At 52.9% G+C, this 26712-nt stretch overlaps 1 protein-coding gene across 1 annotated transcript in view; it reads left to right on the forward strand.

Moving 5' to 3' along the window:
* The window catches only part of LOC134337079 (otoancorin-like), a 40758-nt gene extending 15722 nt beyond the window's left edge, over nt 1-25036 (forward strand). The window contains exons 7-18 of the mRNA XM_063031888.1: nt 1516-1634; nt 2984-3119; nt 9429-9622; nt 10290-10383; nt 11835-12009; nt 13863-14047; nt 14676-14831; nt 15460-15602; nt 19309-19445; nt 20795-20892; nt 23433-23583; nt 24764-25036. Coding sequence (XP_062887958.1) covers nt 1516-1634; nt 2984-3119; nt 9429-9622; nt 10290-10383; nt 11835-12009; nt 13863-14047; nt 14676-14831; nt 15460-15602; nt 19309-19445; nt 20795-20892; nt 23433-23583; nt 24764-24867 — 1692 coding nt within the window. The 3' untranslated portion in view covers nt 24868-25036. The remainder of the gene's footprint in view (nt 1-1515; nt 1635-2983; nt 3120-9428; nt 9623-10289; nt 10384-11834; nt 12010-13862; nt 14048-14675; nt 14832-15459; nt 15603-19308; nt 19446-20794; nt 20893-23432; nt 23584-24763) is intronic.
* Nucleotides 25037-26712: the final 1676 nt, after the last annotated feature.

A 26712-nucleotide genomic window follows, 5' to 3' on the forward strand; every position in this document is an offset into this window, starting at 1 on the left:
GCATTGAGCCTTAAAGGAGTCCTGTACTGGGACCCGCAGGTCCCTCGGCGTCTCCGAGCTCTGAAATCGCTTCCCGTCTAAATAAACTGCTTTTCTCAGTTTTCATGATAATGTCCGCAAATCCGTAAGGCTGCTGGGGAGCTGGAGACCAGGGGTGGCCTGACCTGTAGTTGGAGGACTGTGTGTGCGCGTTGGGAGGAACGGGGCTTATTTTGCTGTGGTTGTTTCTGCCGAACATTCTGACTATGCTGTCCTGTGTTAGCGCCAGAGTGCATGGCGAAATTTGTGACCTGTATCGACAGTCATTCAATTCACTGTGTGTTTCAATGTGTACGTGATCAATAAATCTGAATCTGAACCGGAAAATGGGAAATTTCCCATTTTTCCACCTCCTGTTCCCTTTGCCAAAATTTGCCCCTCTTACACCCCTTGGTCAAGTCCTTCACAACTTCATCTCGTATAGTGTCACCAGAAAAAGCAACACCCAAACCCCTAGAGATCTCAGCTGGTTATTCTGACAATGTAAAAGTTGAACATTGATCCTGCACTCCTTGCTGTGCTGGCTATGTGCCGCTGGAGTTCAAACTGGATTGGGCGCTGGCCCCTCCCGTATTGCTGCTCGCCAATGTTTGCTCAGTGCTGCCATCCAGTGTTCGCTTGGTGGAAGAACAAGCTAGACCAGGTCAACTCAGGTCCTTGGGAGATGTTATTCTTTTCTCTCTTTGTGACAATTTTTTTTTGAAACTGTAACCATCGTAACAATCTGCTGAAGACCTGAGTTCTATGTGCTATGTGGAGTGTGGTGTTGTTAATGTATTTTCCACCTTGTCCCCGGAAGAACACTGTTTTGTTTGGCTGTATTCATGCACGGTTAAACTTGCAACTTGCAACTTGAGATTGAATTTGAACATCTCACCTACCAGTTTATGCTGACACTGCTAAACCTGCCAGTCCTCTGTCCCCACCTCTGGTCAGAAATCTGATGGCGGAGGGGAAGAAGCTGTTCCTAAAACACGGAGTGTGTGCCTTCAGGTAGTAATGAGAAGAGGGTTTTGATTTCCCACAATAACCCTTCGTATCTAGTTGGTTTATTATCATAATCTTGGAAAAAGCTGCGGAAAGTTGCTAACTCATGGGCACTAGCATCTCCACCACAAAGGACATCTTCAAAAGGCGATGCTTCAAAAGGTGGCACCTATCGCTAATGGACCCTCACCATCTAGAACCCGCCCTCTGCTGGTCCTGGCGTGGACACCACGTAGTCTGCTCCCTGTCGGGAGTGGGACAAACAGTCTATGATCAAGGTCGGTGGGATCCTTCATGATGTTATCACTCACTTCGCATTTGACTCTTATGATTGGCTAATCACTTCTGTAGCTGTTACTCCTCTTAGCTTTCAAGCCATTTTGAAATGCCTTGCAGAAGTCGGAGTCTAAGAATCCATCAGTTCTGCTTGGATCTGAGGGATTTCACCAGCTGGTAACTAGGTAACATCTAAATATTTTGCTTTTGCAGTTGATGTGCGCAGGGCAGAAGCTCCAAGACACCATCCGGAACCTGCCAGCAAATGCCAACGGCCAGGCAGTGGAAACCTTATCAAAGAGCATTCCTAGTTCAGTCCTGCTTTTCCTGGGGTAAGTAACTGAGGGGCCCTGAGAGGGTCCATTTCCTGCTCAGTGCCTGGTGTATGCGAGGGACTCAAGCATCCCGTGGCAAGTGTTCCCTCCTCTTCCTCCTCGCCCTCCTTGTTCACTAGCCCTGGATCTCATAAACTGACATCCCTCTGATCAAGTTTCAAAGTTTCCATTTACAAGTTAAATCACTGGTGTGGTATCAGAAAGGACGTACAACATAGTAGTATACAGACCTTCGGCCCACGATTTTGTGACAACTGTTTACCCTACTCCACGACAAATCTAATCCTGCTCTCCCATATAGCTCTCCATTTTTCTGGGGTGGGGTGTGTGTTGATGGGTAAGCTGTTTTTTTGTGGGGGGGGGTAATTGGTGTCAGTGCTGTGGGGTATTGTGATGGGATTCTGTTGGCGTTGGGTGTGTGCGTTGTGGTGTTACCGTGGGGTATGAGTTGGTGTTGCGTGTGTGGGGTGGTGTATATCGATACAGTGGGGTTTTTTGGTGGCGTGTGTGTTGGCATTGGGGGTGTGGGGTGTATCGGTATGGTGTGCTTGTTGCACTGGGGTTGTGTTGGGGTGTTGCAATGGAGTGTTTTGGTGTTGGGGGTGTGGGATAGTGTGCATCAGTATGGTGGGATTGTTGCTGTGCGGCGGGACTATTGTGCTGGCTGTCTGTTGGCGTTGGGTGTGTGAGATGGGGTGTTTGGGTGGGGTGTGTGCTGATGTTGGATGTGTGGGATGGGCTGTGTGCTGATGTTAGGTGTGTGGGGTGGGATGTGTATTGAATTGGGGTGGGTGTTTGTTGATATTCGGTCTGTGTTGATGTTAGGTGGGTGGGTGTGTGTTGATGTTGGTTTGTTGGGTGGGTGTTTGTTGATATTGGGTGTTTGGGATGCGGTGTGTGTTGATGTTAGGTGTGTGGGGTGGGGATGTGTATTGAATTGGGGTGGGTGTGTGTATTGAATTGGGGTGGGTGTGTGTTGATGGGTTTGTTGGGTGTTTAGGATGCGGTGTGTGTTGATGTTAGGTGTGTGGGGTGGGGATGTGTATTGAATTGGTGTGGGTGTGTGTTGATGTTGGGTTTGTTGGGTGGGTGTTTGTTGATATTGGGTGTTTGGGATGCGGTGTGTGGGGTGGGATGTGTGTTGAATTAGGGTGTGTTGGTGTTGGGTGGGTGTACGTAGATGTTGGATTTGTGTGGTGGGATGTGCGTTGATTTTGGATGTCTGGGGTGGGGTTTGTGTTGATGTTGGGTTTGTGAGGTGTGGTACGTCGGTATGGTGTGTGGGCTGTTTTGACACGGTCTGTATCAGCAGTTATCAGCCTGTCTCACTGTTCCTCTCCCCATAGGGAAGAATCCTTGACCCGTGTGTACGGCAACAACTGCAGCGGTTTCCTGGCACAGATGGCTGAGGCAAAGCTGGAGCTGCTGCCGCGAAGTTCCCCCGTCCGAGGGGCACTGCGGGATCGTGCACTGCGCTGCCTGGTGGGTACAGGGTGGGCGGGGTAGGTGAGCACAATTGCCTCACACCGACCTGCGGGTGGGAGATGGGAGGGGGAGGGGAGCGGGGGGAGTCAGCTCATATAGGCCACAGCCTATCTCGAAGTGAATAATCTGCCCTTTATCTCTATAGCTTCAGGGACAGACCTTGCACTTTGAGTCTCAGGAAGTAAACCCCTCACTCAGCACCGCTCCCTTTTTAGTAAACGTACAAAACCTTATTCAAATATCAAAGACATACAAAGCTTAGGGGTTACAATGGAGTCGATGTGCTTATATTAAAATAGAGTTAATACCACCTACAATGCCCTCAACACCCGGGGGGGGGGGCACCGTTCCCGAATCTTCTCTCTCTCTCTCTCTCTAGGAAACACCCTGGCACAAATGTAACCAGGGAAGAGTGGCAGAGCCCGTAACTGCCCGCTGCCTCGCAAATGGCCAGCTTGGCCAGGCCAACTTACCGGGACATCTTCTGAGCGACCCGACCCCTCCTTACTAGGTACCCATACAGCCAGGAGTGCCGGGCTGAAATGCAGGTAAAATTTCTCAAGCAGCCCCTTTAGATGTTCGAACAGGGCCTGCAACCTCTCGTACTCCATGCAGACATGGTACACCGACTCTTCCCATCCACAGACAGGACAGGTGGACGGGGGATCTTTGAACTTTCTCAGGAATCTATTACAGGGTTCTGCCCCGCGCGTTACCCCCCGCCCAGGTGTCCAAAGTGCAGGGGGAAACCCCGGCATAGAGAGACTTCCAATGTGGATTTCCCACACCGCGTGATGGTAAGACAGGCCGTCACGGACATCAGGCGAGGGCAATGAAGTGAAGTGTGCAAGAGCAGCCCGTACAGGAACTGGCTCGGCGTGTCGCGGTGGGTATCACCGCTGGGCAGTTCATGCTGTGTGGGACTGGCTCCCGAAGGGGTTCTCGGGGCTTGATTCCCACCAGCACCTCCGGCCGAGCAGGGGTTGGCGCGGCTGGAGCCACTGCACACCCCTGAGTCACCCCCGCGCCCGCTGTGGCGGGATGGATGCCGCTGCTCCCCGGACGCTCTGACTGGAGGAGACGCTAACCCAGACCTGCAATAGTCCTGCATAGTGGAGCGGCTGATGGTCGCTGCTGGGAGCCGCGTACCCTCCTGAAGGCAATGCCCTCGGTGAAGAAGGCGTGTCGCCACTGCCTGCCGTGTTCACACGTATCTCTGCGGGGATCTGAGGCGGCAAGCTGATAACTGGCTACCTCCGCACACCAGTGACTGACCGTCCTTTGCAATCCGAACACCAAGGACCCAATGCCTCCGATTGCCCCAGAAGTCCTCCAGCTTCCTCTGCGACCTGGCGACAAATACAGTGAGCGGGACTAAAGTGATCAGCCGTTACCAAAGCATAGCTGATCAATGGCCAATAACATGGCTCAGTACAAGATCGCGCGGAGTAGAGCCGACATGCACTGCAGCCGGGCGGAGACTTCAGTCTCTAAGTTCCGCCAGTTCTCCGGCCATGCGTCCGCGGTGGCGCTTAGGCACACCCCCAGACTGAGGAGGTACGCGGTGCTCCACGCAAATGGTCTTAGCGCCTCTGGCAGGGAGTTCATCTTCCACCGACCCACTAAGAGACGTTCTCCAGTTGACCCTGTCAGACGACGCGGCTGAGAGGACCCGCGAGCAGTCTCGCATCTTCTGTCGGACATCGGCGGCGTAAGCTAAACTGGTTACCTTCATTTCAGGCCCGCGCAGAACCAGACCTGCCAACCGATTCCGAAAAAGGCACAGGGAAGAGTACAGTTGCCCCGGTACGCCCTCGCCCGCCGCCCCCGCCGAAACAAAAGGGCGCCGTCAGGGATCCGTTGACCCTTATCAGGCACTCCACAGCAGCAGCGGGCAACAAAATGCGGTCCCGTTCCAATGCATGCAGTCTGGAGGAGGCTGTCACGATCCACCCCGTCGAACGCCTTCTGCCGATGGAGAGAGAGAAAGGCGACTGACAGGCCAGCGGAACGAGACAAGTGAACGAGGTGGATATTGTCTTGAATGAACTGGCCCGGGACCGCGTTGGACCGGTCTGGGTGGATCATTTGGGATAGCACGGAACCCAGGCGATTGGCGATTGCCCATTGCCGGAGCAAAAATCTTCGATTCGGTGCCCAGGAGAGACACCAGACGCCATTTCCTCAGGCAGTGAAGATCCCACTTCCGGCAGCAGAGTCACTACTGCCCTGTGCCAAGAGAGCAGCATCTCACATGTCGGCAGGCTTTCGCCCAGGACCCTGGTGTAGTCAGCACCCAGAAGGCCCAGAGGAATGCCACAGTCAACCCGTCAACTCCACAATCGTGCCTCTCCATAGCTGGTTGAGGGTGCCGGCTAGTTCCTCCAGCCATTGGGGAGAGTCCAGCCGCTGTACAGCCTCAGGGTGACCTTTGGCAGATCCTCCCACAGCTCCCCCTGCGCCTCCTCACTTGACGGTTCCGGCGAGACAGGGTCGCAAAAAATGAGTGAACTTCTTTAACAATTCTCGCCGGATCCGTGATGGAGGAACTAACATCAGCTCCACAAGTTGCCTGCGCACACCCCTCCATTTCTCCAGAGAGTAAAAGAAGGGTGAGACAGGGCCCAGCTCTCATAACAACTGGATTCTTGACCTCACGAAAGGACCCCAGGACTCCGCGAGCTGCAGACCCCAGCCCCACAGCGCTTCCCTCTTCCCTGGCACTTCCTCCAAAGGACTCCCGCTCTTTCTCGATTCACTCGATCCGGGACATACATTGCCCACATCCCACCGAAGTCTGAGGGAGCGGAAACCGCCCAGTTCTTCCAGGCTTCCCAGAACCGACGGAACGGTGGTCCAGTAACCGCACTGGCCACATGGAGGCCGTCGAAACGCGGGAGACGTGCGACCTGGAAATGTGCCGCCGGTCGAGTCGCGAACTTCTTCCTTCTCCTCCAGTCATCCTGGAGAAGCCACACGAGTCAGGGTGAAAGTTCCGCCAGGTGTCGAGCAAATCAAAAGACACTCAGTTGCTGAGGACAAAGTGATCTCTCTCCTCAAGGGTACAGTCGAAATCACCCCCAAGGACAGCACAGTCGCCTCTGTCAATGGAGCCAAACAGCTCAGCTATCCGATGAAACAAGCGCGCCTGCATGTGTTCGGGCTTGGGGGCGTACGCATTAACATAGTGTACTGATATACCGTCCAAGCGTGCGGGTCACGGACACGACAAAATCTGCAGATGCTGGAAATCCAAAGCAACACTCTCAAAATGCTGCAGGAACTCAGCAGGTCAGGCAGCATCTATAGAAAAGAGTAGACAGACGACGTTTCAGGCCGAGACCTCTCATCAGGACTCAGCTGCCGTGCTGTCTGACTTGACCTCGATTACTTCCGGGGCCAACAATCTCACCACCCCGCTCGAACTGGAGCTGAGGTGACTCATATCCACCTCCCACGCCGCTCCATGGCCCAGGTGGATTCGTCCGTCGGATCCTGGCTCGGTGTGGGTTTCTTGCAGGAAGTTCATCGTATATCTCCATTCCCTGAGGACCGAGAGATGATGGACCCTGCGTTAAGACTTCCAGCCGCCATTGATCTGAATACTTGCTACTGGAATATCCATGATAGTGCTATATCTTGCTACAAACGTCCCGACTAGCGGCAGCAGGCCTCCTTACCCAGTGCCTGTGCACCCTAAACAGAGTTTTCAGGAACTCTCTGAAGCAGTGTCGCTCCCTCTCAATCACTTCCGAATCCCTCTCCTTCTCTGTAAGGATGGTGTGGACGGATTGCACCATCCCAGGCAAGTCCGTTCATCGGTCAGCGGCTTGTCGGGCCTTATGCTGTCTGCGCCGAGATACCGCTAAGTACTCATGAATTTCCTCCACCGTTACAGTCTGAGACGCACTGCAGGGAACGAGCTCCTCCGCCATCTCGGCTTCAAAAGAGTCTCCTTGTCTTCTTCACTGCGTTCAGGTCATCCTCATCTTCATTGTCCCGTTCACACACACTCACCGCCAGAGAATGGGCAAGGAGTATATTGTTAACTTCTGTTAACATTGACTTCTCTAACTTCCGTTAATGCCCCACCTTCCCATTCTTTCTTTATTTATTTTTATTATTATTTTTCCCTCTCTCCTTTTTCTCCCTCTGTCCCTCTCACTATACCTCTTGCCCATCCTCTGGGCTTCCCCCTCCCCCTTTCTTTCTCCCTGGACCTCCTGTCCCATGATCCTCTCATATCCCTTTTGCCAATCACCTGTCCAGCTCTTGGCTCCATCTCTCCCCCTCCTGTCTTCTCCTATCATTTCGGATCTCCCCCTCCCCCTCCCACTTTCAAATCTCTTACTAACTCTTCCTTCAGTTAGTCCTGACGAATGGTCTCGGCCCGAAACGTCGACTGTACCTCTTCCTAGAGATGCTGCCTGGCCTGCTGCGTTCACCAGCAACTTTTTGTGTGTGTTGCAAGAAAGAAAGGGTAGTAGTTTCCTCCAGACAGGCAGGGATTGAAACTCCAGCGCTGACCATCCTGCTGTGCAGCCGGGCCGCTCCGATGGTCCTCCGTCCGAAGATTCGCCGCAACACGCTCTTTCCGAGCCGAGTACTGCAGCTGGGAGACGGGTTGTCGGTGTAAACATTCGGGGAAATCCATCCCAACTCCCGGTAAAAATTGGACATTAACCTTGGCAAGCCGCCAGCCATTGTCGCTGCCGCTGGCTGAGCACAGACACAACAAAACTCGGCAAACAACCTTCCTCCGAGAAGAAAACTGCTGCAGTCCTTTGCCAAAGATGAGATAACTCTGTCCGACATCTTGCTCCGACCTCGTCACCGTTCTTCAGGGTTTACTCCAAAATAAATCGACTTTTTTCCCGGGAGCTCAGATACCACCATCCGTACCACAGTGTGACCCTCCCTTAGTAACGCCCCTCCCATAGTGCGACTTGCCCTCAATATAAAATACTCTGCAGATGCTGGGGTCAAAGCAACACTCACAACATGCTGGAGGAACTCAGCAGGTCGGGCAGCATCTGTGGAAACGATCAGTCAACGTTACGGGCCGGAACCCTTCGTCAGGACTCAATATGATCCTTGCCAAGTGCGGTCCTCCCTCAGTACTGCCCATCCTACAGTATCGATCCTCCCACACTGTATTCTTTCTTCAGTACAGCCCCTCCCCCAGTGTAATACTTCCACAGAAACGCCCCTTCCACCGTGCGACGCTCCTTGCTAGCTGGGTCAGATATCCCTCGCTCTGCGTACGGGAGCTGCCAGGTCATCCCGTCCTTTTGTCCGCTTTCTCGTTCCTTACCCTCTCAGGGCTCTGGCTCAGCAGCCCTGGCCCATGCTTCCAAATGCCACCCACCCCGAGCGCGCTGCAGTACAACATAACACAGACACAGACACAACACGGAGATAATTATTCAACTGCGAAGGAAATCAATTAAACTGTTTAATCTAAGAATTAAACAGTGGATTTCAACAGCCTTATGTGCTGAAACCAGTAGCGCTAGCCTGAAGTACAATTCAAACTGTGAAGAATAGTCCCTTCACCTACAATCTGTCCCACTCACCTACACATGGAGAGCAAAAGAGCGAACTTGTCCGGGCTGAGAAAATAACCGGACAGGACATTTAAAAAAAACACTTGCAGGGATCTGCTAGGCACAGCACGGCTCCACACAGGTGGAATTCAGCTGGCCATTCACGGGGTGTCTCTCCCAAAGCGAACGATCCCGTCCTGGACACCACCTGCTCCTTCTCCACATGAACACTGTCTGAGATGATGGACAGAGAAGCCCCCAATAGTGCACGGATATCTAACCAATTCCGTGCTGTCCCTGCCCCGGTGTGTGATGGGATAGTGCAGAGGGAGCTTCACTCTGCGTTTGACCCTGGAAGTGAGTGATGGGACCTTGAGGAGGGAGCTTCACTCCGTGTCTGACCCCGGGAGTGTGTGATGGGATAGTGTAGAGGGAGCTTCACTCTGCGTTTGACCCTGGAAGTGAGTGATGGGACCTTGAGGAGGGAGCTTCACTCCGTGTCTGACCCCGGGAGTGTGTGATGGGATAGTGTAGAGGGAGCTTCACTCTGTGCTTGACCCTGGGAGTGTGATGGGATAGTGTAGAGGGAGCTTCACTCCGTGTCTGACATCAGGAGTGTGTGATGGGACGGTGAGGAGGGACCTTCACTCCGTGCCTGACCCTGGGAGTATGTGGAGGGGAAGCTCGAGGTACCACCCATGCCCGCTGAATGATCCCTGTATTCAGCCACTGGCTGAGCTGAACTCTTCTCCTGTTGCAGAATCTGCCAGTATCGGCTCTGAACGGAACGGCTGTGGCCCAGCTCGGAGCGTTGCTGTGCGAATTCACGGGACAGAACATCTCGGACCTACCGGAAGCTGCCTTCAACGCCTCCATCCCACACTTCTGCAAGTGCAAACAATTCCACCCAAGTGCAGCCAGTAGCCTGCGTACTAGGCTGCTTGAAACGCTGGGGTGAGTTCCCTTTCACGATCCGTAGGGGCGGGTGAGGGAGGGATGGGGGCCGCCATTCTTTCTGTGCCGCTGGACCAGGTTAGGCCGTGTGGCAACGAGTCCGCACGCCGAACTCTGGTGAGATGCTGCAATGGAAGGGCGGGAGCCGTTGTTGGTCATAAGCGGGGTTTGCAAGGCGGACACATGGGTGGCGGCGGATGAGACTGTGTCTGTGTAACTCCAACAGATGGGAGAGATGTGACTAGAACTCTCCCCATCTCAGTACCTACAGTTCCGGCCCCTACAACCCTCCCTTTTTCTATGACCTGTTCCGGTCCTTCCACCCGCCCCTCCCCGACGTCTCTAAGCCCCTCCGGCCTCTATATCCCTGCCCCTATCTATATGAACCCCTCCGGCTCCTATGTCCTTCCCCGTCTCCAATCCCACCAGCGACACAGTCCCCAAATCCCTGCTGCTTACACCCCCTACCCTCACAGTTGTAGAGCTAACTACGAAGTTCCCTCCTTAACACACCGCTACCCCCCATCAGGACTTGAACTAGATGAAGCCTGCGTCTCTGCCGGAAGGGTCGGTCCCCCGCCCTGTCTTACAGTGAGACGCCCTCAGCTCTTTAGAAAGGCGCTCTTGTCTGTTCTGCGGCCAATAGTTATCTTCTGGTCCTTCCCAGAGCTTCATCTCAGTGGACGGTGGAGGTAGTGACCTCGCTCGGCTCCATGATAACCCTGCTAGACGAGCGCACCGTGCTACAGCTACCCAACACGGTAAGTTCAGATCAGCGACCGGCATAACCTTCTAGCCCGCGGCTCGTCGGGAAGGACAACAGTGCTGTGTGGCAGGCGCAGGTCCTCAGCGTCTGCTCGGGAGGGGGCGATTCCGTCAACTGACACACCATAACACCAAGCAGCAGAACTCGGAGATGGGGAGTGGGCTTGGGGAGCATAGTTGTCGGCTCTTCTCAGGTTTACTATCACCGCATGTGTCGTGAAATTTGTTAACTTAGCAGCAGCAGGTCAATGCAATACATAATATAGAAGAAAATAATAAATAAGTAAACCAATTACAGTATACGTACATTGAATTCTCGTGTACGTATTCTTCCTGAAAGGGTTAAGTTAGGAGGAGCATTTGATAGCCCTAGGCCTGTACTCACTGAAATTTAGAAGACTGAAGGGTGATCACATTGAAACGGGCCGCACTTGGAGGATTACGATCAGTTTTTGGTCCCTTATCGATGAAAAACCGTGCCGGCATTGGAGAAGGTCCGGAGGAGTTTCACAAGAATGATACCAGGACTGAAAGGGTTAATGCATGCGGGGCGTTGGATGGCTCTGGCTCTGGGCCTGTACTCGCTGGAGTTTAGAAGAATGGGGAGGAGGGGTGGGGTGGGAAAACTCATTGAAACCCATTATTGAAAGGCCCAGATTGAGATGTCTGTGCAGAGGATGTTCCCTATAGTGGAAGTGTCGAGGACTAGAGGTCACGGAATCTGAATAGAGAGGCTTCCATTTAGAACACAGATGAGGAGGGATTTCTTCAGCTAGCGTCTGGTGAGTCTCTCGAATTCTTTGCCACAGGTGGCTGTGGAGGCCAAGTCATTTTAGGTGGAGAGGGATAATAAATCAGCCGTGGGGGTGGGGCTGAACAGACCAATTCTGCTCCTATGTCTTATTGTCTAAAACCCAAACCTTTAAAATTCCCTGCTCCGGACTGGAAACATGTCCATGAAAACCAGGGACAAAATTGAGATGCTGGAAATCTGAAATGAGGTCAGAACAGGCAGAAGGGAGAAGTGGTTAACCCGCGATGGTTTCAATTGAAGTGATATCTGGCAGGAGAGTGGGGTTGAGAGGGGTGAAAAGCAGCCAGGATGGAATGGAGAGGCAGACTTGATGGGCTGCATGGCCTAATTCTACTCCTTTGCCTTACGGTCTTCCTCCCGTTGCGGGCTGTCCAGTCTGAAATGTTGAGTGGAAGGGGAGGAGGGAGTCGGCAATGAGCATGCTGAACAGTGTAGGGTTCGAGGGGCGAAAGGTCGTCTTCTGCCTGCGACCTTTTGACTTAGAGTGCAGGTGGACAAGGACTGATTGGGTGTTACTTGAGGGATTTTTCTGTGCCGTCACCGTGCTGAGGGGTTTTTCGGGTGAAAGAGCTTGGCAGGAAATCCCAGGTAATCCACTACTTCACAATCTGACGCGTTTTTTTCCCGTTGCAGAGTGATATTAAGGAAGCTCTGTCGGAGTTCGTGGCCTCCCAGCCTAAACAGAGCACAGGCACCTCCACCGAATTCCTGACCGGATTCAACCTCTCTAACGTTGAGAAAAAGATCTTCCAGATCCTCAGGGAGGAGTCAACAGCGGCAGCGGCTAGCTCACGCAGGAGACGGGCAGGTGAGGCTCCCCGTTTCCCTGCCCCCTCTGTCTCCCCGGCAGTCTGGGATCAACACCTCCCGTGTTCCGCCACTTGCTCCGTCGTTCATTACGATTACGATGGTGACATGTCCACCTTCAGCAGGTCCCCATATCTCTGTATGCTAAATCCGTCTTACTAACCACTGCCATTGACTCGGCTTCGACAGCCCTCTGCAGGTCGCCAGCGTTAAATTGCACGGAAGCAGGCCCGTCCACCCCACACGTACATACCAGCCAAGCGGTTCAACTGCGCCAGATGCATTTGAAACAGGTTTACTTTCACTGAATGTCGTGATTTTTTTTTGTGTGTGACAGCCTCTGTAAAGTGTAATATATAAATTATACTAATCATAGGAATATTTTTTTTAAATATTAAGTAGGTAGCGTAAAAACAGAACAAAAATAGTGAGGTAGTTGTCCATTCGGAAATCTAATGGTGGAAGGGAAGAAGCTGGTGTGGGTCTTCAGGCTCCCTGATGGAGGCAATGAAAGAGGATTTGTTCTGGATGACGAGGGCTCTACATCTCTCCATGATGGATGCCGCCCTTTTGAGGCATCGCCTTTTGAAGGTGTCCTGGACGCTGGAGAGGCTAGTGCCCATGATGGAGCTGGCTGAGTTTACAACTCTTTCTGAGCCTGTGCTTTCCTTACCAGACAGTGAGAATGCTCTCCACGACAGCTGAGTTGAAAAGGGCAAGTGGCGGCAGTGACATACCAAATCTCCTCAACCTCAGCCACTGTACCTACTTCGTAATTGGATCAATACGTTGGGCCCAGATGAGATCCTCAGATGCTGTCACACAGGAATTTGATCATAACAAATATGAGTTAACATAAACAGTCACAGTAATTATAAATAATTTATAGGTACACAACAATAACAGAATAAACATAAAGACATTCGTTCAAGTTGAGAAAGGGGGGAAAAATGAATTCAATCCGAGGTGTTTTAGGATTTTTTTCCGGCCAGGAACCTGATGGCAGTTGTCACATTCTGTGCTGGTAATATCGGAACACAACGCGGAGGGAAGACTCCAACGGAAAAACGACGGCCAGAGTTTATTTATAAGAATGACAACAGAACATCGACGGCTGGCCAGAGCGACACGACGAAACGTAACACTCTCAAAACTAGGACCCTGCAATGATCGCTAATCGGCCATTCGTTTAAATAATACGAGGAACATGGAAGTTCCCGATCTTGTGAGCGTAAACTTAAGTTTAAACACAAAGCACCAGGAGACCACATTACAAAGATTTAGTCACTCGAGAAAAACACAATGAACTTCGAATGGTGGTGACTATCGTTAAACAACAATTAACCAATTCAGGTGCTGTAAACACCCCGGAACCAACGTTCTCCAGCACCCTTCGTAGGCCCGAGGAGCTCATTACAGTACCGAGTGATGCAGGCACGGAAGTGACCTCAAGTTCAAGTTCAGTTTATTGTCATCCACCCGCACACATGTGTACCAACCAATGAAACCGTGTTCCTCCAGACTAAGATGCACAACACAGTACAAATAACTCGCACATAATCCATAAAGTAATATTAGCAAAATAATTTAACAACTAATAAGGTGCACATACACCCTGGGGCCGGGGGGAGAGTGGATGAAGCTGTATCCCATTCGAAGAGCATATTATAATGTGGTACCTCCTGCTCGATAGTAAGGAGAACTGAGAGTGAACGGGGTGGGGGGGGGTAATCTAAGAGAGGGAGCTGGCGGGAAGTGGGGCTGGGGGAGGAGGAGGAGCCACGTGACTGCAGACAACTGCTATGGAGCCTGTATCACAGCCGACACTGACCGTTGATTTCTCCGCCTCAGCAGATTCCTGCACCGTGCTGCCGAGCACCGAGGAAATACGGGAGCTGGGGGAGGCCAACAGCCAGTGGAGCACGGGTCAGCTGGCGTGCATGACCACCCAGACTTTCGCCGACTCAGTCGATATACTGGGGACGGTCAGCGGTTTCTCCCGAGAGCAATGCTTGGCTCTAAAGAACAAGGCCATTGAGGTAGTAACGGTGGGCTGGGTACCCGGGGTCCAAACCGGCGTAGGCAGGGAGATGCTGTGTCAGCATCACCTATCCACGGCGCTCCTCACCCCTCGGCGCACCCATGACAACTGATGAAAAGTCTTGCCCAAAACTGTTCACAGCGCTCAAGATGAGGCCTCACCAGTGCCTTAGAAAGCCTCAGCATCATATGCCTTTTCCATAGATGCTGCCTGGTCTGCTGAGTTCCTACAGCATTTTGTATGTGTTGGTTTGCATTTCCAGCATCTGCCGATTTTCTCGTGCCCATGACAACATCTCCTCTTGGCGCTCTCCCGGCGCCATCACGTCCTCCCTGTCTCTACACCTCTGATGCTATCCCCTCCCCTTCGGCGCTTTCGCAGTGTTTTACCCTCCTACTCCCCCTCTTCGGCGCCCCACCCCCGTGCCACAGCCTTCCACAACCGCCTCGGTGCTCCCTCGGCCACGCACCCACCTCCATTCCCTCTACACGTCCAAGGCGCCGGCGCCCTTCTTCTTTCCCTCCGCGCTCCCCGATCCCCAGCTCCTCCCACCCGCGGCGCTCCCTCACTGTAATGGTGGATGTGCGGTGGAGAGGGGGATCACAGCGGGTGTGTCCGTGTTGCAGACGTGGGGCGCAGTGTCCAGTTTCAGCCCTGACAACATCGCGGCCCTGAACTGCATCCTGACCATGATGTCCGCCAGCGAGCTCCGCTCCATGGACCTGGGCACCATCGATACCCTGGCCGCCGTCTCGGCCTGTCCCACCTGGACCCAGGAGCAGGTAATTCCCGACTCTAAGCTGCGCTCCCACGCAGACATGTCCTGCAGCAGTTACTGACGGTCAGTGGGTGGAAGGGCGGCGTGTGGAGAGTGAATCTGAAGACGAGGAGGAGTGAGAGGGAAGAGGGTACTCTTTTACCGAGGGAACCCTAGGCTGTGGGTGGACGAGGGGTAAAAGGTGTGTGCGTCTGGGAGGGAAGAGGCGGCCGGGGACTGATTGATGGAGAGGACATCGGACATTGCACTCTGTGGAGGGAGAGCCACATATCACAAGTGACCCGGACGCACTGTCAGTCGGCGAGTAGTCATTAGTACACACTGCTGGAACGGAAATTCCTAGGATGGAATTGTGGGCGTGGGAGGGGGAACATTTCAACTACTGAAATGGTAGCGTAGCGGTTAGCGCGACGCTATTATAGCTCGTATGTAAACGTCTCGGAGTTGATCAGTGCCCAAGGACGGGGGTTTCCGCTGTCCGTCAGAGTCCATGGTTAGAGCGAGGGGGATCGGGTCAGTAGAGAAACATGACTGTACACCCGTAGTGTTGTAAGGGACGGGGAGGGGTGAGTTGCTGGGATAACCCTGTGCCCTCTTTCGGTATTGATTAACCCGTTCCCCGTGGACCACAGCGGAAGGCTGTTGTGGAAAGATATCTGGCGCTCAGCGGGACCACTGCGGCCTCGTTGGGATCCCTCGAGCTCATCGGCCTGGGGAGCTTTGCCTGCGCCATGAACGCGACCTTCATCTCACAGCTACAGCAGGAAGAATTCAGGTGAGACACCATCCCCCAGGACTCGTCACCCCGCCCCCCTCTTCCCCGCTCCCTACTCTCTCAGCTCCTCCCCCTCCTCATCCAGCCAGTACACCTCCGCACCCCATCCACAGGCCCGACACTCTCACTCTTACCCCATCTCCTCCTCTCACAGCTCCTACACTCTTCCAGGCCTCTATCCCGCCACACTCCACGTCCGACAACGTACCCCTCCCCGAGCTCGTCCCTTTCCTCAGAACACCGGTCCTCCTCAGTCCATAGGTTCACCCTCACCACTCCCACAGATTCTCTCCCTTCCCCCTACCCCAGGCCAACACTCCGGACCCCTCCCACAGCTCCTCTCCCTTCCCTTGCCCCAGGCCAACACTCCGGACACCTCCCACACCTCCTCTAACTTCCCCTGCACCAGGCTAACACCCCTAATCCTCCTCGCACCTCACCCTCCTCCAACCCTTCCCTTCATCCAGATCTCCTTTGCCCGTTCCCTCCTCCCCAGATTCTCTCACCCCTTTCAGCAACTTAGCACCTCCCTTGCCCCTCCCTTTTCCGTCCCTCTCCGGCACTTTCCTTCCCGCCCCAGCCCCACCCCTCCTGTGCCAGGTAGGACGGATTAGCGCTTCACCAGCTTTTTAATCCCAACCGTTCCCTATAGGTCATACGCGGGAACAGGACACCGGCCGGACAGTTGCCAATGTCTTCCCTCCGACCATTGAAAAATCGGGGTCTGGGTCACCCGTGTCACTTGCTGAATTTCTTCTCGTCTTCACATCCACTCTGTCGAGGCCTTTCAATATTGGATCGGTTTCAATTAGATCAACCCCGCCCCCCCCCCCCCCCCCACCACCACCATCACCACCATTCTTCTGAATTCTAGTGAGTAGAGGTCCAGAGCCATCAAACGCATTTCATATGACAAGCCTTTTAATCCAGGAATCATTTTCGTCAACCCCCTTTGAACCCTCTCCAATGTCAGCACCTCATTCCTTAGATAAGGGGCTCAAACTATAGACTCCCTACTTCCTGCAAGCTACGCGCCCTTCCACCCGTCTTTGTATCCTCGAAACTTGGCCACAACGCCATCAATTCCGTCATCCAAGTCATTCATATATATAACGTAAGACAGACCTATGTGGAACACCACTGGTTACCGGCAGCCAAACAGAAAAGCTTCCTTTATTCCCACTCTTTACCTCCTGCCAAACGGCCAGTGCCTTATCGATGATAGTATTTTCCCTGTAACAACACGGGCTCTTAACCTGTTAAGCAGCCTCATGTGTAGCACTTTATGAAAGACCTTATGATTATGCGTACACAACATCCACCTGTTACCCTTTGTCTATCCTACTTGCCATTTTTTCCAAAGAATTTCAACGAATTCGTCAGGCAAGATTTTCCTATTCTATTATTTGCCTCCAAGTACCTCAAAACCACATCCTCAACAATCGACTCCAAAATCTTCCCAATCACTGAGGTCAGACTAATGGGCCTATCATTTTCTTTTTCTGTCTCTTCGTTTTTGAAGAGTGAAGTGATATTTGCAATTTTTCAATCCTCCGGAACCATGCCAGAATCAATTGATTCTTAAAAGATTTTTACTAATGCCTCCACAACCTCTTGCCTCCTTCAGCTCCCTGGGCTGTATACCATCTGTTCCACTTGACCTATCCACCTTTAGAGTTTTCATTTCCCATGACTGTCCTCCCTCGTAAAGGCAACTTCACCATTTCTACCCCTGACACTCTGGAACTTCCAGCATATTGCTAGTGTCTTCCACAGTGAAGTTATTCAGTTCATCTGCAATTTCCTGTCCCCCTATTACTACCTCTGCAGTATTATTTTCCAGTGGTCCGATATCTATTCTCGCCCCTCGTTTACACTTTATGTATTAGAAGGAACTTTTGGTATCCTCTTTAATATTATTGGCTAGCTTACCTACCTATTCCATCTTGTGCTTCTTTACGAATTTTTAGTTGCCTTCTGTTGGTTTTTAAAAGCTTCCTAATCCTCTAATTTCTCGCTAATGTTTGCTCAGTTATATGCCATATGTTTGGCTTTTATGTTGGCTTAGAGTTCTCTTGTCAACCACGCTTGTGGCATGCTGCCTTTAGAACGCTTCTTCCTCTTTAGGATGTATATATCTTGCGCCTTCTGAATTGATCCCACAAATTCCAACCATTGTTGCTCTGTCATCATACCTGCCCGAGTTCTTTTCGAACCAATTTTGGCCAGCTCCCCTCTCATGCCTCCGTAATTCCCTTTATTCCACTACACTACCTATACATCTGACTTTAACTTCTCCTGAAATTTCAGGGTGAATTCGATCATACTATGATCACTGTCTCCTAAGGGTTCGTTTACCTTAGGCTCTCTAATCAATTCCAGTTCATTGCATAGGGCCCTATACAGAATAGCTGATCCATCAGTGGGCTCAACCACAAGATGCTCTAAAAAGACACCTTGTAGGCATTCTCCAAATTCTCTCTTGGGATCCAGCACCAACCTGATTTTTCCAATTTTGGGATATTGAAATCCTCTATGACTTTACCCTTTTGTCATGCAATTTCTACCTCCCGTTGTAATTTGTAGACCACATTTTTACTACTGTTCGGGGGTCTGTATGTAACTCCTGTCAGGTTTTAAAACCTTGCAGTTCCTTAGCTCTAACAACAGGAATTCTGCAGATGCTGGAAATTCAAGCAACACACATCAAAGTTGCTGGTGAACGCAGCAGGCCAGGCAGCATCGTTCCTTAGCTCTATCCACAACGATTTACACATTCGAACACTATGGGAACTTTTCTAATGATTTCATTTCTTTTTTTTATTTTGCTAACCGTGTCACGCCACCCACTCTGTCTACCATTCTGTCCTTTCGATACAATGTGTATCCTTGGACATTAATGTCCCAGCTCTAATTTACTCTCAGCCACGATTCAGTGATGCCCACAACATCTTAGATGCCAATCTGTAACTGTGCACCTTATTCCGTATACGGCGCGCATTCAAATATAGCATCTCAAGTCCTGTATTCACCCTTTTCGATTTTGTCTGCCTTTTGCATTGCAACTCAATGTGGACACAAGTATGTGAGATTGGTAATCTCACTGATCCCTTCAGTTGTTAGAGACGCTGGTGGCACCAATCCCGTCCACACCGATCTCCTCTGGTATGAGAGATGTTGGCGACCCCACCGATACCGATCCGCCTGTTCTGCCTGCTAACATCCCCACCGATCTGCGTCTGCCTGCACCGCCCGGCTACTTCCACATCCATCCCTATGCGTCTGCCTCGCCGAGCCCTATCCACACTTCCCACAGCCTCCATTACATCTGTTCTCGAAGCTTCTCTGCTCACAAAAGACACGCCTACTCCCACCTTTCAGCCCATCTGCTGCTCCCACTTTCTCTCTTCAACCCACACACCAGGAACACTCTGTCCGGGCCTCAACAATCACGTGGGGGTGGTGGTGGTGAGGCTGGGAGGGTGAGGTGGGGGTGGTGAGGCTGGGAGGGTGAGGTGGTGGTGGTGAGGCTGGGAGGGTGAGGTGGTGGTGGTGAGGCTGGGAGGGTAGGGTGGGAGGGTGAGGCTGGGAGGGTGAGGTGGGAACACTTCCCTGCCACTGTACTTGGTATGAAGGAGGAAGGAGGAAGGAGGGAGCTTCATTGACAGACTGTGCGGCTCAGTGGGGTTGTCCTCCCCTGTAACAGAGTAGCAGCTGGGAGCCTGGGGCAGCAGGCGTGTGGCCCCGAGACCCTGGACGCACTGAAGGACAGAGCAGTGAATGTTTTCGGCCCCATCACCAGCTGGGAGGCGGAGGACATGGCGGAGATGGGCGCTATCGTTGGTAAGCTTAACATCCCCCGCTCTACTCCGGACTCCTAGCCAGACCGTTTAATCCGGTTCCTGCAGAGCGTGAGAGAGGCTGCGTAGAAGGAGCGTCGTGATGCGGGAGGGGTAGTGAGGAAGGAGTGTCGCGCTGTGGGAGGGGTAGTGAGGAAGGAGTGTCGCGCTGTGGGAGGGGTAGTGAGGAAGGAGTGTCGCGCTGTGGGAGGGGTAGTGAGGAAGGAGTGTCGCGCTGTGGGAGGGGTAGTGAGGAAGGAGTGTCGCGCTGTGGGAGGGTGATGAGGAGGGAACGCGTGTTACGGAAGGGGAGGTGGTGAGCAGCACAGCGGGAGAGAAAGCGGAAGTGCCGTGCTGTGGAAGGGACTGTAAGGATGGAACGCGACGCTGTTGCAACGGGGGCGAGGAGGGAGCGTCGCCTTCCGGGAACGGCGGCGAAGAGAGGGCCGTGCTATCGATGAGTGGTGAAGGGGGTGTGCCAAGCTGTTGAAGAGACGGCGGCAGGAAGGAGTGCCAGGTTGAGGGAGGGGGCTGGTGGAGAGGAGAGGAGGGAGCACCGTGAATGTGCGAGGAGAGTGTACCGTGTCAAGGGAGGGACAGCGAGGAGGGAGCGCAGCACTACCGACAAGAGCTGCGAAGGGGCGGGGGGGGGGGGGGGCAACGCCGTGCTGTATTGGGGCGGAGAGGAGTGAGTGCCGCGCCGGGGGCTGCGGCTGAAAGATTGAGGGGGAGGTGTGGAAGAGAGGAGAGCGTGCCGTGGGAGGCGAGGAGAGAGAAACGCGCCGGGGGCTGCGAGGTGAGGTGGAAGGACTGCGCCGCGTGAAAGGAAGGAACACCGCGTATCATGAGCGGTGAGGAGGGGGCTTCGCGCTAGAGGTGAAGATTTGAGAAAGGTGCGCGCGGCGATGGAGAGAGGCGGATGAGGGAGCGCCGTGTTGAAGGAAGGGCGAGGAGGGAGCGCCGCGTTGTGGTAGGGCCTGCGTGGACGCAGCGCTGTGGAGGGAGACGAGGTGAGGAAGAAGCACCAGAGCGCCGGAGAGGCGGCGAGGAGGGAGCGCCGCGTTGAGGGAAGGGGGCGAGGAGGGAGCGGTGCGCGAGAACCATAATGAGCTGCTCAATGCGACCCTGTGGCTATAATATGAAACCGATATTTATCCGAACCCCAAGACCACCGAGTTAAACGGGTAACAGGCTCAGGTCTCTACACTCCCCCCCCCCCCCCAAGAGTGAGGGACACCCGGATCGAAGGACCGGACTTTGACCGAGACCCTGGTGCGGGACGGTGTGTGTAGTGAGGTAGCAGGAGAAGGTAGTGCCTCATCCCACTAATCAATACAACGCCATATCCTACAGCTGGAGCGAGCGCTGAGGAGCTGAGCGAGTTGGATCCAAAAGTGATGCCCTTCATCTGCAGCCAGGCTGTGAGCCTTATCCCACCCGACAGGTTCAAGGTGAGTGCCTGCGGGGTAATATGTCGGCCGAGGGGATTAGCCGCGGAATGGTTCACTGTGGGCGCCTGTGTCGGATGAACTGGACGCCGACGATCCCAGTTCCCACCCGCCGAACTGTTGGGGTCACACGCTGCCAAGTGTGAGGCTTCTTAGTCCATAAGACACAGCAGCAAAATTAGGTCATTCGATCCATTCCACTTTTTGATCGTGGCTGATTTATTATCTCTCTCAACCCAATTCTCCCGCCTTCTCCTTGTAACCTTTGACGCCCTGATTAATCTAGAACCTATCAATCTCTGCTTTAAGTACACCCAATGACTTGGCCTTCTTAGCCCTCTGTGGCAATGAATTGGCTAAAGAAAATCCTTCTTATCTCTGTTGGAAATGGTCGTCCCTCTATTCTGAGGGTTTGCCCTCTGATCCTAGACTCTCCCACTATAGAATTCATCCTCTCCAATCCACTCTGTCTAGGCTTTTAAATATTCGCGAGATTCCCAGCCTTCCATTCTCCTAGAGTTCAGCGAGTCTATGCCCAGAGTCATCAAACGCTCCATATAAATTAACCCTCTCATTCCCAGAATGATTCTCACGAACCCCCTTTGGACCCACTCCAGTGCCACACATTCTTTGTTAGTCAAGGGGCCCAAAACTGCTCGCAAAACTCCAATTGCGCTCACCAATGCCTTATAAATCCTCAACATTACATCCTTGATTTTATATAGCACTCCGCTCGAAATGAATGTTAACATTACATTTGCGTTCCTTACCACCGACTCAATTTGAAAGCAAACCTTTGCGGAATCCCGTACCGGGTCTCCCAAGTCCCTTTGCAAACTAGTTTTGAAACTTTCTCCCCTTTAGAAAATAGCATTTGCCTTTGTTTTTGTTCTGCTGTAGCGCATGACCATGCACTTCTCTTCACTAAATTCCATCTTCACTTCTTTGCCCATTCTCCTAATATGGCCAAGTCCTTCATCGAAACCGTTGACAGAGTGTATAACGTGAAAAGAATCGGTCGCAATGCTGACTCCTCTAGGCTTCCGGGCGACCAGTCCAGATTCATGGCTTCTGGCCTCTGTTCACCCAATTCTCAAAACTCACTCCATCGACTTCAGTCCCCTCTATCGCTCTATAAACTCCGGCATTGCTCCTCCTTCCATCAGCTGCAACCCAGTCTGCACCCGCCCCCCCCCCCACCCCGAGCCGTCAGTAACTCTGTACCCGAATGCCCTCACTGAACCGTGCCCCAAACTCGCCAGGAGCACCCCTGGCCCCTGCACCTGGCGGAATGCACCCGTCCAGTGAACGGGGGCGGGGGTGGGAGTTGTTGGAATGAGGTGGAGCAGACGTGTAGTGACGGGGGATGTTGTTGGAGGAAGGGGAATAGACGGGTAGTGACGGGGAATGTTGGAGGGAGGGGAATAGACGGGTAGTGACGGGGGATGTTGTTGGAGGGAGGTGGAGTAGACGGGTAGTGACGGGGGATGTTTTTGCAGGGAGGGGAATAGACGGGTAGTGACTGGGGATGTTTTTGCAGGGAGGGGAATAGACGGGTAGTGACTGGGGATGTTGTTGGAGGGAGGGGAATAGACGGGTAGTGACTGGGGATGTTGTTGGAGGGAGGGGAATAGACGGGTAGTGACTGGGGATGTTGGAGGGAGGGGAATAGACGGGTAGTGACTGGGGGATGTTGGAGGGAGGGGAATAGACGGGTAGTGACTGGGGATGTTGTTGGTAGGTGGCGTAGAGGGGCAGTGACTGAAGTTTGTTAGAGGGAGTTGGAACAGACAGGAAGTGGCGGGTGGTTGTTGGAGGGACGGGTAGTAGACGAGCAGCCGGGGGTGGATTTGTTGGAGGGCGGTGGAGTAAATGGGCAATGACGGAGGAAGGATGTTGGAGAGAGGTGGAGCAGACAGGCAGTGACGAGGGGAGTTGTTGGAGGGAGGTGGAGTAGACGGGGTATGACAGGGGGAGTTTAGAGGCAGTTGGAGTAGACAGGATGTGACGGGGGAGTTGTTGGAGGGAGGACAATAGACGGGCAGTGACGGTGGAGGGATATTGGAGGGAGGTGGAATAGACGGGTAGTGACGGGGAATGTTTTTGCAGGGAGGGGAATAGACGGGTAGTGACTGGGGGATGTTTTTGGAGGGAGGGGAATAGACGGGTAGTGATGGGGGATGTTGTTTGTAGGTGGCGTAGTGGGGCAGTGACTGGGGTTTGTTGGAGGGAGTTGGAACAGGCAGGAAGTGGCGGGTGGTTGATGGAGGGATAGGTAGTAGACGGGCAGCGACGGGGGTGGATTTGTTGGAGGGCGGTCGAGTAAATGGGCAATGACGGAGGAGGGATGTTGGAGAGAGGGGAGTAGACGGGCAGTGACAAGGGGACTTGTTGGAGGGAGTTGGAGCAGACGGGCAGTGATAGGGGGAGTTGTTGGGGAGAGGTGGAGTAGACGGGGTGTGATGGGGGATTGTTGGTGAGGGCAGTGACGGGGTGGGTATATCGGACGTACATTGGTAGTGACGTCTCAGTATCTGTGCCAGGCCCTGAGCGTGTCCCAGCTGAAGACTCTCTCTCCAGAGGGTGCAGCCGCCGTGACTGAGGCTCAGCTGGACCGAGTGAGTGAGCAGCAGCGGGCTGCTTTGAAGGAGGCGCTAGGGATGCCAATTACCATGAAGGCCTCCATGCCGATAGGTGAGTGTCCGCCCAACATCCGGGAGTTCGTGGCCGAGGCCTGACTGTTCCGTCCCGTTTGCAACCCAGGAGGGGGCTGGGGGTGTGGGTCACCTCCTCTCGAACCTGTCCGGCAGATCTGACTAGTCTCACTGTAAAGCCGGAGGCAGTTACCTTGTTCCTCTGGTCTGGTGAACAAACCAAACTGTGCACCGGCATCGAGGATCCGTCCGCCTCACCCGCCACAACATTCCCCTGCACATGTTTCTCGGGACTTCCCTGTGCATCTCTCCCACCAGCGGTACGAGTGTTCCGGAGCGGCACCGGGAAGGCAGCAGAGTCTCGCCTTCTCTCCCCACTGAATGTTCAAATACCAGGAATCATTGCAAATGCCTTTCTCAGCCGGAGGGCGCCGGGCACAGGGTTTAAGGAATGCAGAAGGCAAAAATCTACAGTGAAGAATGACGGGGCCGGCGTCGAGCGGATCTCTCCAATTGGTGAAAGTGCGGGGAAGGGCAGATGCCGGAAGGGAAGGTGATAGATAAAGCCAGGTGGGTGGGGAGAGTGATCAAGTATGAAGATGGGAGGTGGCAAGAGGAAAAGGGAAAGTACTGAAGAGGACAGAGGACCAAGGGAGAAGAGGGTGATGAGGGTGAGGGAGAAGAGCTGATGGGCAGGTGAGGAGAAGGGAGAAGAGGATAGAGTGGAGAATTGAAAAACTCAGACAAGAACTGGTATATCCATCAGATAATTAGGGAGGAACATCATTCCCAGTGAATATGGAGCTCGCTCGCACGGGCGTGCTGGAGATGGGGACCAGGCAGAAGGGAAAGCTCCTCTAGAACAGGAGGGGGTATGTGCAAACAGTGAGGAAGGGGGGGGGGGAGCGGTGCTGTCTTTAGATGAACGGGCTCTGACTGCAGAGCAGGGCAGCAGCGCAGCCATTATGGCGACGCTATTAACGCTGGGGGCGAATTCCAGGAGTGTGTACTTCCTCCCCGTGAAAGCATGGGCTCCTTCCGAGTACTCCAGTGTCTTCCCACAATCCAAAGACGTACCGGTTCGTAGGTCGTTGTAAATTCTGTGATTTGGCTTGGGTTACATAGGTGTGTTGCTGGGTGGTGCAGCTTTTTCGGCCGGAAGGGCCGGTTCTGCTGGATCTCTAAATAAATAAATGAACTTGCCTCTTTCTGTTTCCCAGTTCTGTCACACTCACCGCCTCTGGGATCCCTCGGGCTGTCCGCCATGACTCGGGCCCTGCCGGCGTTGCTGCTGCTGGTCTGGAGCCTGCGGGAGTTTCCCTGATCCCGCATCCCTGTCCGCCCACAACGTGGTTCAGCTGTCCCACAGGGCTATGTGTGAAGAAAATTTTAGTGACAGCACAAGGCTTTTGAAAACTAAATTATTGCTGATTAACGAGCTCTAACCGCGAATCACGTCAGAGATCGCTGTAGTGACCGATGCTGCCTGTGCAATCAAGGAAAGTCGTTTCATTAAATCGTTTATGTTTCAACTGCAAGTGTGGAGTTCGTTTTTGTTTCCTTCTTCCTTACATGGTGCCGGATTCCGGATCCCTAACCCCCCCCCCCCCACCCCGCCCGTTCTCTCTGAAATAATTTATTTTTTGTAAAAGATAAATATCTTTATTTGTCACGTGCATATCGACGCATGCAACAAAATGCGTCGTTTTGCGTTAACGACCAACACAGTCCCAGGATATGGCCACGCTTCCGACGCCAACATACAACAGCGCACTAGCCCTAAAGACAAGGGATTCTGCAGATGCTGGAAATCCAGAGCAACGCAGAGAGAATGCTGGAAGAAGTCAGCAGGCCAGGCAGCATCCATGGAAAAGGATAAACAGTTAGGCTTCTGGCCGAGACTCTTCACATCGACTTCCTCTCCAGAGATGCTGCCTAACCTGCAGAGTTCCTCCAGATTTTGTGTGCTACTAACCGTACATCTTTGGAACGTGGCAGGAAAACGGAGCAGCCGGAGGAATCCGACAGGGTCGCGATGAAAGCCTACGAGCTCCTTACAGGTGGCGGCGGGAGTTGAACCCTGCTCGCTGCCGCTGCAATAGGGTAACGCTGACCGCGGCACTAACGTGTTGCACGTTTTAAACTCCCCTAAACTTGATCGTTAAGCAGATTTAATGTTTCGAGGTTACAGCATTTTATTAATGATGTGAAGGAAGCTATGAAATGCAGGGGTCAGGAGGAGGTGGTGTGTGATAGGAAGATGGAGAAAGTGTGGGGAAGGAGTGAGGAGAAGGAGTGGTTACGTTTTCAGAGATGTGGAAACAAAACATCTCGTTCACCAATGCCCTCCGGGGATTAAACACTTTACATAGTCTGGTGTGTGTGTGTGGAAAGGTCCTTGTAACCAGACATCATTACATGAAAGACTAGGAACTCGCCAGTAACACAACAGATAATATCAGACGCCATTGCAGCTCGGCCGTTCTGAAGTTCACAGTTCAATCCCAGCGACAGCTTCGAGGAGTCTCCTTATATTTTCCTCGTGGAATGAGTGCATTTTCCCGGTGTTACGGTTCCCTCTCAGTCATACTGGGTTGGTGAATTGATCATTGTAAATTGTCTGGTGATTCGGTGACGGGTAATCTGGTTTCTTGGAGGTTGTTGGGACGGCTCGGCCTGAAGGCCCTACTCCGCAATGTTTCATATAAAATAAATAAAGCTGCTCTGCCGCGGGAAGGGAAACCAGTCATACAAATCTCAACCTTCAACCAATTCCTAGTTCCATTTTTTCCCCACAGCACGCTGTAAAATCGGGCTCGATATCATTCAGTCCGATCTGCCTGCTCCACGCGGAATCTGATACAGAAATGCAATTTGTTGTTGTATCGGCGTCAAAAGTAGCACCTGTAGTGTTCCCCCCGCCCCAACACCCGGCCAGGCTCCCGGGGAGGGGCGTGGAAGACATTTAACCGGTGACTTATCTAGCCCAAATTTCATTATAAGCTGCCCATTAACCCTGCCATTCCACACCAGAGCAAACTGTACGCAGTCTACAGAAGGAGGTTGTACTGACACTGAAAGATCTATCCCGGGTCTAACATATTAATGCAATTGTAAAGAAGGCATGACAGTGGCTATATTTCATTTGGAGGTTGAGCAAATTTGGCCT

This window comes from Mobula hypostoma, chromosome 2, assembly GCF_963921235.1.
Source record: "Mobula hypostoma chromosome 2, sMobHyp1.1, whole genome shotgun sequence".
Taxonomy (NCBI): Eukaryota; Metazoa; Chordata; class Chondrichthyes; order Myliobatiformes; family Myliobatidae; genus Mobula; species Mobula hypostoma.